This window comes from Phodopus roborovskii, unplaced genomic scaffold (genome assembly GCF_943737965.1).
Source record: "Phodopus roborovskii unplaced genomic scaffold, PHOROB, whole genome shotgun sequence".
Taxonomy (NCBI): Eukaryota; Metazoa; Chordata; class Mammalia; order Rodentia; family Cricetidae; genus Phodopus; species Phodopus roborovskii.
In genome coordinates, this window is record NW_026126546.1 from 6,903,035 (window position 1) to 6,918,963 (window position 15,929).

Genomic DNA, 15,929 nt, shown 5'->3' on the forward strand with positions numbered 1-15,929 from the left:
GGTCCAGCTTTGAGGTGAGGATGGGTGGCCATCTTTGAAGACTGTTCTGTCCTAAAACACTAGGCCACGTCCTCTAGTTTGGTGTTTCCAGCTTGGTACTGGATTTAGAGATGCATCTTAGTCTGATTTCTATTTTTATAATAAAACCCATGACTAAAACCATCTGGGGGGGGGCTTATTGGCTTATATGTCCTGGTCACAGTTCATGGTTGAGGGAGTCAGAGCGGGGACAAAAACAGAAACTTGGAGGCAGGAGCTGAAGCACAGACCACGGAGGAAGGTGCTCACTGGCTTGTTCCCCATGGCTTGTTCAGTTCAACTTTTTTATGTGCTCCAGGACCACCTGACCATGGCTGGCACCACCCACAGTGGGCTGTGCCCTCCTGTGTCAATCAATAATCAAGAAAATTCCCAATAGGCTTGCCTACATGCCTATTGTATGGAGGCATTTTCTCAGTTGAGGGTCCTTCTTTGCAGAGTGACTCTATCTTGTATCAAGTTGACAAAAAACTAACCATCATAGGGAGCAAGGGGATCCCTCCCGGCAGGCATTGTCCCTGGTTCATCCTCCACCTCAGCATGTCCTTTCCCTGCTGGCTCAGCAGCAGGCTCTGGGAGGAGCACAGGCAGGCCAACACCCTCAGGATTGCCCCTGGCTTGCTTGTGCTTTAGCTCTCCTAGCTTCTCCAGTTCTGTATGCTCGCCTACTCGACCCCTCCTTTCATGACCTCCCTCTCTCCAGCATGGTCTCTGCAACTCATGGCTACTGGCAGGACAACCCTTACTCTTGGGGTTCCCTGTCATCTGAGGAAATGTCCCTGACTGAGGGAATCTAAATGTTGAACAAAGCATCATGGCACTGAGTGACCAGGAAGTCCTCTCTGTGATGGCTCAGGGGCCATCCAAGGTCCCATCTCTCCTGTGAAGGACAGGATGTCACAATATAGACCATTAGTACCTATAGGGTCCTGGATGTGGTTTGAAACATCTGAGCTGTCTTATTCAGAATAGTCAGGTTTGCACACAGGACAGGTGGACAGTCTTCCCAGAGGAGAGGACTGGCCTGCTTCTAACGAGGTCACACTCATAGCCACTGGCACACTGTGGCTGTGGGAAAGAGAGCTTGTATTATCTCAGCTGTGGATATATCATGCATGCTCTCCCGTATGTATCTCTGGCTCTCTCCCCTTCCTGGACACAGCTTCCAGAAGCCCTCGCTTTGTGGGAGTCATGTGATCTGCTCTGGCCAATGAGCTGTGATTAGACATACCAAGTATTAAGATTTGCTAAGACTGCTAAGACTTGTGTGGACTTCCCATGCTCTCTTCATGCCCTGAGGGTGTACGAAGCTCTGTGCTCAGATTTCAGAGGCTCGCCATGGGCAGCTGGGTAGAAGGCGGAAAGGTGACTACGCAGGCTCTGATGTCTACCTGTTTCACCTGTCCTGGGGATTCCCAGCATAGGTCCTGGTTGGTGCCAATTGGGAAGGCTGTTGCTAGACAGACTTGGCCTCAGGCTTCAGGTGTGACAGTATGACATTGTGAAATATATATTTTGTTCTGTCTGTTTCCTTGGATTTTTGGGTTTTTGTGTTGTTTTGTTTTGTTTTTTGAGATAGGGTTTATTCCTGGCCATCCTGGGACTTACTCCATAGACCAGGCTGCTGTCTAACTCATGGAGATCCTCCTGACTTCCAGAATTCCAAGTGCTGGGATTAAAGGTCTGCACTACCACCTCCCAGTGAATCTTGGAATTTTTTTTTTGTTTGTTTGTTTTTTGTTTTTTTTTTTTTGTTTTGTTTTGTTTTTTTTTTTGAGGTTTATGAGTCTGATGGCTGAAGGCTACTGGCTAGCTTCAACGGGGGGGGGGGGGGGGGTCAGTCACTGGAGAAAAGCAAGGGAGGGTAAGAGGCTTAGGACTTCTAACCCATTCCCAGGGGGCAGGGTGGCGGCCATGTGTTGTCACCCATGGCTATGATGTAATCAGTTGTGTGTAGGTAGCAAAACCACAAAACCAAAAAGGACCAGGCATGGGAGTTGCCAACCAGCCAAGCCCAAAGAGGTCCTCAGAGGTAGTTTCCCTTGCCCTGTGCCTCTCCTCAGCTACGCCCTGACTTGGACAAGGCCCCTGACAGTGAACCAGTGATGCAGATGAGTTCCTGAGTCCGTGGTACCTCCACAGTGAATGAGTTAAAGAGTCATGGGAAGGGAGGGTATGGGAAGCCAGCCTGAGACAGAAGCAAGGAAAGCCACCTGGAATTCCCATTGGGATGGGACAGAGCCCTCAGCCCATGGAACAGTGTTGGAACTAAATTGGATCAGGGTCACCCAGTAAATATCTCCTGCAGGGTCTGGGAGACTGATGGGGAGGAAGCCTCTACGCTTTCTGGTGAGCAGAGGTCATGGGGTTATAGTCTGCCAGCAGTTGCCAGGACAAGCATGCTTTTGCTTTGCCTTTGCGGGAGGTAGGGTCGCACACAAGTCCAGGCTGGCCTTGAACTTCCTTCCGATCTTTCTGCCTGGCATCACAGGCATGTATCATCATGCCTGGCTGCATTGTAAGAGGGTCCTTGGGATGCAGGGACCCAGAGTTCAGATGGCAGATGTCACCAATGCTAAAGAATGAAGGCTTCATAACACGTCCTCACATTTGGGATAGACAGTACACTATGAATGCTGTCCAAGGACCAACTGTGCAAATACTTACTGCTAAGCAGGAACGGCAGGAGCTCTGGCCCAAGGGAGGGCAGTAGCAACTACGAATCCTCTGGAGCTGCCCAGCTACAAACAACACGGATTACCATTTAAATTAAGCCACAATGGCCATATTTCATATTGGTAGGTGGTGGGGCAGATGGCATGGCTCTAGAACACTCCCATCATCACAGAAGGCAATGGAGAGCATGCTGGGCTAGGGATACTGCTCCTTGTGTCAGTTTAAAGCGGGCCCAGGATGTGGCTGGGTGCAAACCTGGTCAAATGATACCCTGGGATAGCCCTTATGTGTGTCAGGCTAATGATGTGCAAGTCTTCCCCTGTGGGCTTAGAGCTAGATGGAGGGCTGCAGTCAGTGAAACTGATGAAATGCCTCTGGGGGTGTGGGAGTTCCAAAAGGTGCTTGCTCTGCAAAAACAAGGGCCTATGAAAGCCTATATTTCATCCCACATAAAAAAAACAAGCAAACAAACAAAACACCAGGAATGGCAGTATGCTGTAATCCCAGCACCAGCAAAGCAGGGACAAGAGGATCCCCAGTGCTCACTAGCCAGCCACTGTAGCCTAAGCAGTGAGCCCCCGGTTCTAGTGGGAGGGCCCTGTCTCAAAAAATAAGGTGGAGAACTCAAGCCCTGTACTGTAAACCTGGTCAGGAGCCCACATCTGGGGAGGTCTTAGGCCCGTGAGAACCTGCTGCTGTTGCTTTGTGAAATGGGCATGGTGTCAAGCTGCCTTCTAAATAGTTGTGTTTATACCCATCGATTAGTGTGGCTCTCAGTCTGCATCAGAGAGGCTCTTCTTTATAGTGGGTCACCATTAAAGCAGAGACTCAGTACTGGCTAAAGTACTAAGAGTAAGTGTTGAGTGCTCAGCCCTAAACAGGACATCAGTATGACCTCCTCTAAGGCTCTGGGAACATTGTGGAGGAGAGAGCAGAAAGAAAGAAAGAAAGAAAGAAAGAAAGAGAGAGAGAGAGAGAGAGAGAGGGAGGGAGGGAGGGAGGGAGGGAGGGAGGGAGGGAGAAAGAAAGAGAGAGAGAGAGAGAGAGAGAGAGAGGGAGGGAGGGAGGGAGGGAGGGAGGGAGGGAGGGAGAGAGAGAGAAAGAAAGAAAGAAAGAAAGAAAGAAAGAAAGAAAGAAAGAAAGAAAGAAAGAAAGAAAGCCATAGGATGGAAGGCGTCTTCTGGACATGTCCTGGCTGCTTCACCCATAGGCTCATGGCAGCTCTGGCTGTATAAGATGTACGGGAGTCTGAGTCCATCAACATTCCAGCATGGATGGGGAGGTTTCTTAATGTACCACCCCCGTGTGAGCAGCTAGAGGTAGTTAATGGTGTGTGTGTGTGTGTGTGTGTGTGTGTGTGTGTGCTCAGTAGTGTAGCCACTGGCAAGTTGCTCCCACTCAAGTAACCCCTCTACCCCACATACACACACATTCCCATCAATACAGTGTGCAATGCAAGCAACACTAATTAAATGCAGTAGGGCACACATACAAACAGATATAAATTAGAACCAGAAACATGGTTCAACTGGTAAGAGCACTTGCCACCGAACCCAGTGACCTGAAGTCAGTCCCAGGAAACCACAGGTTGGAAGGACACAACTCCCCCAAGTTGCCCTTTGATCTCCACAGTGCACTGTAGAATATGCACCTCCTACAACACAAATTTTATACTAAAATTAGCTTTAAATGAATTTTAATATTAATATCAATAATTAAATTAAATTTTATAGTAAGAACACAAAAGTCAGACGGGGACTTAGTGGAGGAAAGTAGAGAGTTGCAGCAAGGGAAGGACAATGGGAAACATAAATGTGTGTGTGTGAGACACTGAGGAGTAATAAATACAATTTCTAAACATAATAAGGTAGAGAGCAACCGAGGAAGACACCCAATGTCAACCTCTGGACTCCACAATCAAAATACACCTGTGCATTCACACACACACACACACACACATACATACACACACACAGACACACAGGGGTATGGGGAAGGTACTTGAGGAATCTGGGGCAGGCTGGAGACTGTGTCAGCAAAGAGTCACATGGGAGTCATTTCTGAAAGGACCTGGGGAGGAAGAGCAGGGCTCACCTGGGAGAAAAAAAAAAAAAAAAAAAAAACAGTGTGCAAGACAAGGTCACACTACCCAGAGAGTGCAGGATGAGCAGACTGTGACATCAGCTGCCCTGGAGGGCAGGAATGGCCAGGGACACCAAGGCTGGAGCCATGGCTGCTAGTCTTTTGGCTCTACTGTATAAGAGTTTTGCTCTTGGCTGTGGGGTGACTGTAGGGCACTTGGGAAATGAGGAGTGAGCGGTAAGTATGGCCTGGACCACAGTTCCTAAGACAGAAAGGCTTGTACCTGCACCCAGGGTTTTTATCATACTGCCACCATACTGTCCTTGGCTTGTCCAGAGACATCAGTGCCCAAGGAGAGACAGTGACAATACTTGGAAGGTGGAATTGCCAAGATTCACCCAGGGAACAGAGGGCACGCTGGCTTCTTGCTTGAGCAGCAGTAGACTGCGGTGTTGATTAACACAGAAAGCATGGAGTGTGTGCTGGGTAGGCATGGGCGGTGTGTGTGTGTGTGTGTGTGTGTGTGTGTGTGTGTGTGTGTGTGTGTGAGACGACACCAAGTTCACCAGAATTGTTCGTTCTCGGTATAAGATTAGAGGGTGTGACACATTCACCCCAGGGTGCCATTAGTCTTCCCCTGAAGACCCCTTTCCCAGCCCAGCATCCTGGGGCACTGTTCCATCGGCCTGTCCTTCCTTTGTTATGATACCCATACACCCCATCTTTCAAGACTGAGCCTGGGCACCTTCTCTAGAAAACATGTCCTGACATCAGAGGACACACTGGGACCCTTTGGACCTCTATCACAGAGTATCAATTAGCCCCCTCACCCTGCCTAGGGTAGGCAGATGCCAGCTGTTGGCACTATGCCCAGTCCCCAAGGCTGGCCAAGCCAGGACTCCAGCCCTCATGGCCACCTCTGGATGGGGCAGGAGTCCCTCCCAGATGGCCTGGCCTGCTCCACGAACACTCCCCCTGCTCGTGCCTCTGAAACCAAGTGTGCTTGAACACATTTTGCTCTTTTACAAGTTACAGTGTGCCACTGTTTATTTTCCCAGGTGTCCCAGGAGTCGGATATGACATGACACCTCGTCAGGGAGGAGGTGGGGGTTTCCAGTTACGCAGGTCCGGACTGCTAAGTGGCAGGAAGCAGACTAAGTACCAAAGGTTCCCCTCCACAGCCCAGCCAGCCTGGTGAGAACTTGGGCACGAAACAAGACTCAGCGTGTCCTGGGATGTGAGAAAGTAGAAGGGCAGCCCAGAGGAGGGGACAGTTAAGAGTCAGTCAGGCCCACAACGTCCTCACATCCTGTGGCAGGCATGCTCCTTTGTATCTGTGCCCGGGGTCCCCCCCCCCATTAGCTCCCATTTCTTGACACCCAGGTTGGAAGACTTGTCTCTCCCGCAGCATTCAGTGCCTGTGCCAGGGCTGCATGAGACAGCATGGCTCCTGAACATGTGTGTTTTGTGTTGTGGGGGCTACAGTGAGTGTCTTTACCAAGAAGACTGGCCAGGTTCCTGTGAGACTAAGCCACCTTGGGGAGACTTTATCCCAGGGCTTTGGCCGTCAGGGGGCACTGTTCTCTTTGAGACTTGGGAAAATGACTGTGAGGAAAAGGGAAGCCATACACTTCACATGTATTTACAAACAGCACTACTGAGCGAGTCTGTCTCTGAGGCGGTCTGTGTGACACAGATGGGCTCCTGTGTCTGAGGAAAGCTGAGGACCGGAAGCACAGGGGTCTGCACAGTGGGGGGTGTAAGGCGGAGGCGCTCCCCTTCTGAGGAACCGGAAAACTAAACTCTGCATATATGTCTTCTTATGTGTAAGGAAGCGATACTTTTTAATAAAATAAAAACTTCTGTGTAACTTGAAAGATATCATTTAGGCAACTAAGGGGGTAATTTGAAAGGGCACAGTATCCACAGAGCACTAGCGCCAGGGGGGGGGGCACCCTGTCCCGTCAACACTCACTCCCCAGAAAAGATCCCTCATAATTACTTCCACTGCCTCTCAGACCTGGGCCTGGCTTCCCTGCCTCAGCCTGCCTGCACACTGCGCATGCTCTGAGAAGCCTCACGCTTACCGCCCCTGCTGTGCTGGGGTCTGCCACTGACAAGCCTTTCACCCCTTTCCCAGATGCTTCTGTGCCCAAGTGCCTAGCACAGGCATGGACACACCAGGTGCACTGGGAAGGTGCTGGGCGGGCTGAATGCTCTGGCCCATGTCCTAGGATAGCTGGCTGCAGCCCTGCTCTCATGCCAAGTTGCGGCGGGAAGGAGTGGATCAAGCTGGCACCTGGCCCTAAACTACGGGCGCGCGGGGAGCATCCTTGCTACACAAGGGACCATGCCTGCTGGGTGTTCCTCGGGGCCTGGCTCCACCCTGCCTCTCATAGGCACCCGGCCTGCCCCACTGACACAGAGAAGCAGAGCAAGGTGCAGCAGGGGATGTGGGGGGGACAATGTGGTCCCTCAGCTCTGCCCCCCAACAGGCTCCTGGAAGATGCTGGCGGCTGTCAGAACAGCAGGGCTTTCTTCTTGAGATCATTCCTCTTCCACAGGGCCAGGCGGTCAAATTCCTCGATGCTCATCCCAAATACTACTTGGAACTCCTCAGGTGACAGGTGTCTCTTCAGACAAGAGAAAACAGGACAGTCAGTGGTGTTAGAAACCGGAAGTGAGGAGCTGCCTATGCTCTGAGAGACACTGGCTCCTCACCTGGACCCCCATCATAATGGCGGTGCAAAGGCCTGGCCCCTTTGCCTGCATTTTTTTGTCTGTCCCTTGGGTCCAATTCCTACTTAATTCCGTACATAGGCTTAACCATGCAAGGATACCTAGCCTATCTCTGTCCCCCGAATATGACCAGTGCAAAGAGCTGAGTCTTCTCAGCGTCTACAGTGTCCCAGACAGAAAAGGAGCCTGAAAGTCTCCAGTCCTTGCTCTCCACCTGCAGTCACCTCGAGTTCCAGGAATACAGAGGCTCGCCGTGATGACACCACACTCTCCCCCCCAAACCCCAACATAGCTTCGCAAGAATTTTCTTCTCCCTCAAGCGGTAAACATTTCTGACTGCACCGTGACCAACTGGGGCTGAGTGACCCCGAACCCCTCTCATCCTGCTCTGGCTATTGCTCTCTGTACAGCTAAAACTCATGTCAGTGCCTAAGATGGCTGGAATGCTTGCTTTCCGTCTTCCCAAGGCAGCGGCAGATTGACCTTTGTCTCACTCCACGGCCGCACAGTTGTACTGGGGCCAGTGGCCAAGCCTGGTCTACGGTGACTTCAGGCTCTGGGGCTTTTGCCCTAGAAATCTGCTTATAGCTTTGCAGCAACATGCCTGCTAGGCCAGCTGTCTGCTGAAGCAGGGCTGCCACTAAGGATGAATGACCTTGTCATCGTGTCCAGGGCCTCTTTGAAGTGAAAGAAACAAGTCTGAAGGACAGAGTCTTCGGAGGGACACACAGGGACTGGCATGGAGATCCCACGCCACCCTTGACTACTGAGTCCCACTGACAAAATTTTCCTGGGGCCAAGTTCAATAACCATGCCTGCTTGGAAGCTTCTATAGATTCCTATAGGCTGCTTCATTTATCACTTTCTTTAAATGTGATAGCGACTACTCCGACAGTATATTGTGTTCTACTCCCATCTCCCGGCTAAGGAAGCCAAAGGTATTGTTCTGTCTAGTCTTGCGTCAACTTGAACAAGCTGAAGTTATCTGAGAGGAGGGAACCTTAATTAAGAGACTGTAGGCAAAGTTTCGGGGCATTTTCTTAATTAGTGACTGATGGGGGAGGGCCCAGTCCACTGTGGGTGGTGCCGCCCATGTTGATGACCCTGTGTTCTGTAAGAAAACAGGCCGAGCAAGCCATGTTGAGCAAGCCAGTAAGCAGCACCCCTCCATGGCCTCTGTAGCTCCTGCCTCCAGGTTCCTGCCTTGCTTGAGTTCCTGTCCTGACTTCCTTTGATGATGAACAGGGATATGGAAGTTTAAGCCAAACCCTTTCCTCCCCAAGTTGCTTTTGGTCGTGGTGTTTCATCACAGCAACAACAACCCTGACTAAGACAAGCGGCCATGCAGCAAAGAGGCTAAGCCAGGCCCAAACCATGGGACAAACCCTGTCTCACCTTGGCTCTGACATGTGATCCCAAGCCAGGCATTCTGAGTCACTGAGCCAGCTGCTGAGTTGTGATGTTCAAGGATATGGACACCAGCACCTCTGTGGGCCTGAATGACTGAGCTGGCTTCTGAGAAGCCGTCTGAACATCTGTACCATGGGCCCCCTCCTGAAGTTTTGGGCATAGATGGATGGAGTGAGTGCTGGTCATCATTTAGTATTGGGCCCAGCTGTGACTATGTGTGTGGGTTCTGGCCTTGCTCATGGTGGTCTGGGGATAGTAAGAACAATCCTGACAGAGCCCCATACAACCCATATTATAATGTAACCTGTCCCTTATCACGCTTGGCCTGTTATTCTCACAGCTGCCTCACACAACGGGCTCTGAGGAGCCCCTTCTCAGTCAGGCTTGATGGTACACACCTGTAATTCTAGCATTTGGGAAGTGCAGGCTGGGAGATCAGGAGTTCAATACCATCCTCTAGTTCAAGGCCAGCCTGGGTTGACACCCTGTATCACTACCCACACATCCTTCTAAGAAAATAGAGGAAAAGAAAAGGAACCCATTCTCCTTCCTTAAGGCATACTCAAGAGACCTCAGGTACTCTTCCAGGCCTCTCCCTTCTTCTCAGATCACCAGGGAGACAGGAAGGAATCTGGGGATAGGATGAGGTAGCAGGAAGGCAAGAGGGGGTAGGGCTGGCTAGGACAACCTCCTGCTTCCCAAGCAGGGTCTCTTGACCGTTGTGTGGGAAAGAGGCAGGCAGGTCCTCAACAAAGTGATAGAGTGAGGGATGACAGCTCTCTTGCCCAAAGCAGCCACCCAGAACAGTGATAGGGGACTCCCATGGGTCCCCAAGTGCCCACCTTCCCTGCATTCTTCCCAAGAGTCAAACGCAGAAACAAGTCAGCTTTTGGACAGTGGGAAACAAGATGCATTGCAGCATCATTCAACCCAGAATGACATGAAACTCTAGGTCTCAGAAACATCAGGCCGAGTGTGAGGAGCCAAACACACCACACACTGCATGACGCCACTGAATGTGGAGAGCAGGCTTCAAAGGGACGGAAGTGGATCAGCACTGCCAGGTGGGGCGGAAGGGGGTGGGTACTGTGGCAATGAAGGGTGTGGGGTTTCCTTCCGGGCGATGAGAATGTTCCGGAACCAGTGATGGTGGTTATGGAACTGGAAAGGTGCTGGTGCATGAGCTTCACGTTTCAAAATGGTAAGAAAAATTATTGTTGGAAAGAGAGAGAGAGAGAGAGAGAGAGAGAGAGAGAGAGAGAGAGAGAGAGAGAGAGAGAGAGAGAGAGAGAACAGTGTCCATAACTTTGCAGCAAAGACACTAAACTAAAGGTTGTAATGATCAAGAGAGAAAAATAGATGAGAGCTGGATGTGGTAAACTGAGGCAGAAGGACCAAGAGTTTAAGAACTAGCCTTGGCCACATAGAAAGTTCAAGGCCAGCCTGGGCTATAGGAGATCTTGTTTCATGGACTAGGGAACGTGGTGATCTCTGAAAAGCATAAATACAAATCTTGTCACTGAATCTGTGTTATGTGCTCTGAGTTTTACAGCCCCAGCAGTGGGTGATCAGGAAGACGGACCTCAAGTCACACATGTACACAGATAGCCATACTCACGGCACCCAGCAAGCCTCCCCACCTATGGAGGCCCTCAGCCTGCGGACTGTCAAATGTTTGCAAGCAGAAAAAGATCTTGGGCCAGAAATGACCCATCTGGATGGTGAGATCGGGGTGACTCTATATGCTGAGAAGTCCACCCCTAGACCACCAAGATTTAGAAGATACTGTGTTGTCTCACTAGAGCGCTTTGAGGCCTGCTCCCACTCTTCCAACTTGCTCTAGGATGCTCTCAGAGAGGCCAAGGGCACAATAAGAGGAAAGGGTGCCTGGTGGGGCGGGATAAGACCAGTTTAACAGGACCATCAGAATGGAAGTTGAGGTATGGTCATTGGTTTTGTTGGTTGTTGTTTGAGACAAGGTCTCGCTATGCAACCCAGGCAGGCCTTGATCTTATTATGTAGTCTAGGCTGACTTCAAACTCCCATCACATTCTGTGTGGTGCAGTTGTGAGAGCACGGAAGGGCCACACACGTGACGGCTGGTATTGAGAAGGTGCATTGATGGTATGGTGGCCAGACTGCCTGGCAGGGGCAAACCTGAAGCCAGTGGCCTCGCCCCACCACAACCCCAGCTCCTACGGATTTGCTCTTCATGGAGGGAGATAGGATTGGGATGTTCAAGTTCTGTTGAGTTCCAGAGTGTGGGCAAGGGTCAGAGGAGCCAGTGCCCAGCAGAGGCTCTGTTAGTGTCTTCTGGTAGGTAGGGCCTCTGGCTCTCTAGGTCCCCTCCCCAGCAGGAAGAACTGTAGGGTGTAGCTGACTACAGCGGCCCACATAGCTGTTTTAGCTCAGCTATTCTCTGGCCCCTGGCTCCTCGGGTGCTGGCCAGTGCCAAGGGATCCAAGCTTCTTCCATAGCTGCAGGAAGGAAGACCCACATGGTACCTTTCTAGAGAGAGCGGGCTGTCTCATTCCTGGGGGACATCAATGCATGGTGGGGAGTCCTAGGGCCTTCAGCATCTTTCTCCCTATGTCACCAGCAACATCTTCAAAATCTATAGGCCCTGACTCAATGTCACCTCTTCCAGACGTGAGGCTGCCTGAGTTGTGGTACCCTAGGCTGCACGGAGTCCCCTGCACAAAAGCCCAGCTAACCTGCACGACTCAGCCCCCAGAAGGATAGCAGGTCTCTGCTCATGGTGTTCTCCCTTCCTCCCTCAGGGAACACGTGTGCGACTGTTGTCCTTTAGCACCCCTTCTGCCGCCTGCCTCTGCCCACTGCAGCTTCCATCCTGGAAGCTGGCATCCACCAGACCACTCCCCAGGTCTATCTGTCCAGGAAGGGCCTGGGAGGCAGGGCAGGGAGGCATCTCTGAACCCCTCATGGTCACTCTCGGCTATCAAGGTCCAGGATGCTCTGCCCTCATCATACTGGATGGGCAAGTTTAAACAGAGAAAGGACACTGAACCTCAGGGTCCTCACTTCCCAAGTGCTGTCACCCTGGACTTACTGCACCAGCAAACACATACAAAGTTAGCCTCAGGGCACATGAGGACCATCAAGGAAACCCCAGGCCCTCTGCAGCAGCCTCTTCCCAGTCAGCAGGTGGCCCACAGGAAGAGCTCAGAGCCCCAGCCCAGGAGCCACCCACCAATTGTTGAGTGACAGACACATCAACATAGTCACATGATGTCAGACCCAGGGCTGGGGGTTTGGACAAACACTGGCTCTATGTTACTGCAAAGGTGTTTTGAGGCCATGGTTATCATAAGTGCTGACTATGAGAAAATGGTTGCCCTAGGAAATGTGGGTGAGCCTCGGTCACGGGGTTGAAGGCCACAAGAATCAAAGGAGAGAGAGTAAGCCTGCCTCAGAGCTCAGCCTCTTGGGTCACCACATCCCAGAAGAACCAGCCCCAGGGCTTGTGAAGCTCTCCTCGGAGCACATGCCTTGGCATGTGTCCTGAACCTGCATGTTTGTATATGTCTGTGTGTTTGTGTGCATGTGTACAAATGTATGTATCTAAGGTGAAAACAATATGAGAAAAGCAATTTAAAGACAGGTTCGTTGGGCAATTCATCTACATATTGTAATGGGTCTAGTGGCTCTGAGTGCTGAATCCCACCTCTGCCTTTGGGAACCATGGCCTTGGAAGCCATCTGGATGTCTCATGTTAAAACATGCCTTGTGCTTGGAATGGAGCCGACCACACAGAAGGGACAGCCGCCTCTCTCTGCACTGCCTAGCCACGCTCATGCTGTCTAAGTCTGCCACACTGCACTATGAAAACACATTTCTCCCATGGATGACTGCATGGCCCAGCATCTATGTACAGGGTGACACTACTTTTTCAGAAATCACCATCTTGGACCACATCCACGGCCCCTCTCCGTGGCATGCTTGTTATCTGCAGGGCTATCACTCACGGGTGTCCACCTGGTGCTTAACACTGTAAATGCTCAATTAAGTATTTCTTAGCCCCCATTTAAATGCTTGCAACTGTCCAGAGGGCACGTGCAACCCTAGTCTACTGACGGTGTGAGACCAGGCCCAGAATGGTTAAGTTACTTGGCGATAGCCACACAGGGTATATAGACTGGATTCACAATGACTCCCCTCCCGTGATACTACTGGGGATGGCAGAAGACCATCTTAGAAGCAAGACAATGCTACCTTTGATGAACAGGGCAGGACATGCGGGGAATGACTCAGATTAGGACATGCCATTCCATCTAGGGCCAACAGAGTTCCCATCCCTTGGACTGGGAACTCTGGGCCCAGAAGGTCTTCATAATCCAAACATTTAGAACGTACTAGGGGCTGGGTCCCTCTGGGAAGGAGGTTCTTGGTATACTATGGCCATGGGCTGAGATTTAGATCTTCCAGGAGAAAGAGGTCCACATCTGAGGATGCAGACCTGCCTGGCTTTCGTTCCATGTAGGGATGCCTTGTGATGCATCTGACTCACTGCAGAGTCAAAAAGGACCTTCACAACTGAAAGCCACTGACCTTCATCACACACTGTGCAGAACTGGGCACCTGCGTTGCACCTTTAACTGCTGCCAGGCTGTGCCCAAATGCCATCACCATTGGTCCCAGGGCATTCTGTTCTTCTGGGAGATCACCACATCCCATCCCACCCAGTGTGACCACAGTCATATCAGGAGTACCCTGCCCACAGCGCAGTCATCATGTTTAAGGCCTGTGACCTTCCAAACACTGCCTGAATTCATCCACATCTCACCTGTAGTCATGCTACCCTATCCAAGTTACCATCATGCTTTCTAGGTGACTCACACTGCCCCTAAATTCTCCCTCTGCCTCCACTGCCAGCTAAACTCCACAACACAGCCACGGGGCATGTTGTAAATGGCAAGCCAAATTTTGTTACTGTCACCAGGCTAACAGCCAAACTGCCTAGCCCAGCCCGAGGCCCTGTGAGGCCTGCTCTATCCTTCCCTCTGCCTGCTCAGGCCTAGTCTTGTAGGTCCACCTCCTCAAACAGCCCATGTTCCTTTCTGCTCCCTGGCCTTTACGCGTGTACTTTTCTAGCCAAACCCTCACACACTCAGGCACACACATCCAAGTATGCTTACTACACCATTATTATCTACTCATTTGAAACAGAGAGGCCCAGGGGTTCCTGGCCTTCAGAGCACTAATGCTGGCATGTCGTTATGCACACTCATTTGGATAATCAGTTGATGGACACCTCTCTACCAGGGCAGAGCTCATGTCTGGTTTTGCTCAAAGACTTCCCTGGGGCCCATGTCTATGAATGTTTGGGACACGTGGCTATCAACCGTGACAGTTTCGATGATAATAGTCAGCAGTCAGGGGCCAAATCCTGCAGAGCCACAGAGGACCCCATCTGCTGCTCTCCACATCCACACCCTCTTCCTGCACATGGCTAACTTCACTTCCCAGCATGCCTTGCAGCCAGTGAAGCCATGTGACAAGCTCAGCCAGTGAGCCTGTGAGGGGCAACGCTGTCCTTAGGCCCCTTCAGGAAGCTAGCTTTCCTGCGCCTACCGAGCCAGGTGGGAGCAGAATGCCACGGATTGGCACAGAAAAGGTCTGTACCAAACCTCAGGGGGAAAGTGGGTGTTGAGTTGAGTATACAGGGAGACTTCCTTACCCAAAAGACAACTTGCTTACTGCCAGAGAGATTTGCTTATCCTGTTCCTGCCCACACAGGAAGCCACTGTCCCCATGAGAAGCTGATTGGCCCTGAAGAGATGGCATGGGGACTCCCAGGCTTTTCCCCTTCCCATTCCTCTTTGTGACTGTGTGAATCTTTACAAGTTATAAAACTATAAAACTAAAGCTCTCTCCCATGACACAGACATGGGGTGAGAGCGGGGGGCGTCTGATCCTGTAAGAAAGCCCCACCACACCCCTTCCAGAGCCACATCCCTGTCTCCAAGCCGATAAGGAAGAAAGGACAGAGGCGCCCTGCTATGGAAACTGTCCCAGTTCCTGAGGCTGGCTCAGCTCGAAGGGGAAGAATGGTCACGCTCTTGGGTGTGTTCTCCTGAACGTGAAAAGTTTAATCCCCTCCCCAGGCTACAGCTGGCTTCAGCAGTCACACTCACAAGAAAAGCAGTCACTTCAGATACACCCCGGCCCTAAAGGGAAGCAGAGAGCCTGTGCAGTCTCTCAGGAGACTGTAGGAGCTGCTAATGATGTCATCTGAGCTTTGAGCATCATCTAAGGGGGAAGCATTTAGTTCAAGCACCCTCGGTAGTCCTCAAGGACACACCTTTTAAAGAGCCAAGTCACAAGGCAAATAGGATCCTGACCCATGAGCTGCCAGTGGCAAGCGGCAACCCCCTTTTTACAGTAACTATGCTCTTGGCCATGACCTCACCATCAACAAGCCTAGCTTCAGCCAGAGACCCAGGCACCCCCTGTGGCCATTGACGACGCCAATGTCGCATTTGACACTCAAGCAAGGACTTCTGGAGCTCAGTCTCCAAGACCATAATCCTTAGTGGTCTCCAGCCAATCTCATACAGCATCCTAGCCAGCCCAGCTGCTGGCCCTTCGCATGAATGATATACACATCAAAATACTCGAAAATGTTTTAGTGGCCTTCCCTCGTTGCAGTGAGCTCCAAGTGTCTTGCTAACCAGAGCTCTGGCTCCATGGATCCTTGGCTGGTACAATGGGTGTGGACCATGTGGACTGGCTGTTCTGAGCGGCTACTTTTGGAGATCTTTCTGCTTTGCTATGCTGTGCTGTCCCCTCCCCAACCCTCCCTGCCACCTGACTGTTGCCCAACAGCCTCTTTCCATCTCAGATGGCAGGTCTCAGTTTCTTCCAAGAACAACCTGTGTCTCCCCAGTTCAGGTGACACCAGTAACCCCTTTAACTCCAGGTAAGCTGGTTGATCGGGTCATTATATGCCCTGGGTAGGACTG

The 15,929-nt window shown here is 51.3% G+C and overlaps 1 protein-coding gene across 2 annotated transcripts in view; it reads right to left on the reverse strand.

Moving 5' to 3' along the window:
* Nucleotides 1-6,816: 6,816 nt before the first annotated feature.
* The window catches only part of Ablim2 (actin binding LIM protein family member 2), a 124,732-nt gene continuing 115,619 nt past the window's right edge, over nucleotides 6,817-15,929 (reverse strand). Inside the window, exon 22 of one of the 2 annotated variants that reach the window (XM_051200188.1) lies at nucleotides 6,817-7,430. In XM_051200188.1, the coding sequence (XP_051056145.1) occupies nucleotides 7,317-7,430 (114 nt within the window). In that variant the 3' untranslated portion in view covers nucleotides 6,817-7,316. The remainder of the gene's footprint in view (nucleotides 7,431-15,929) is intronic. The other variant, XR_007835498.1, reaches the window with a different exon arrangement.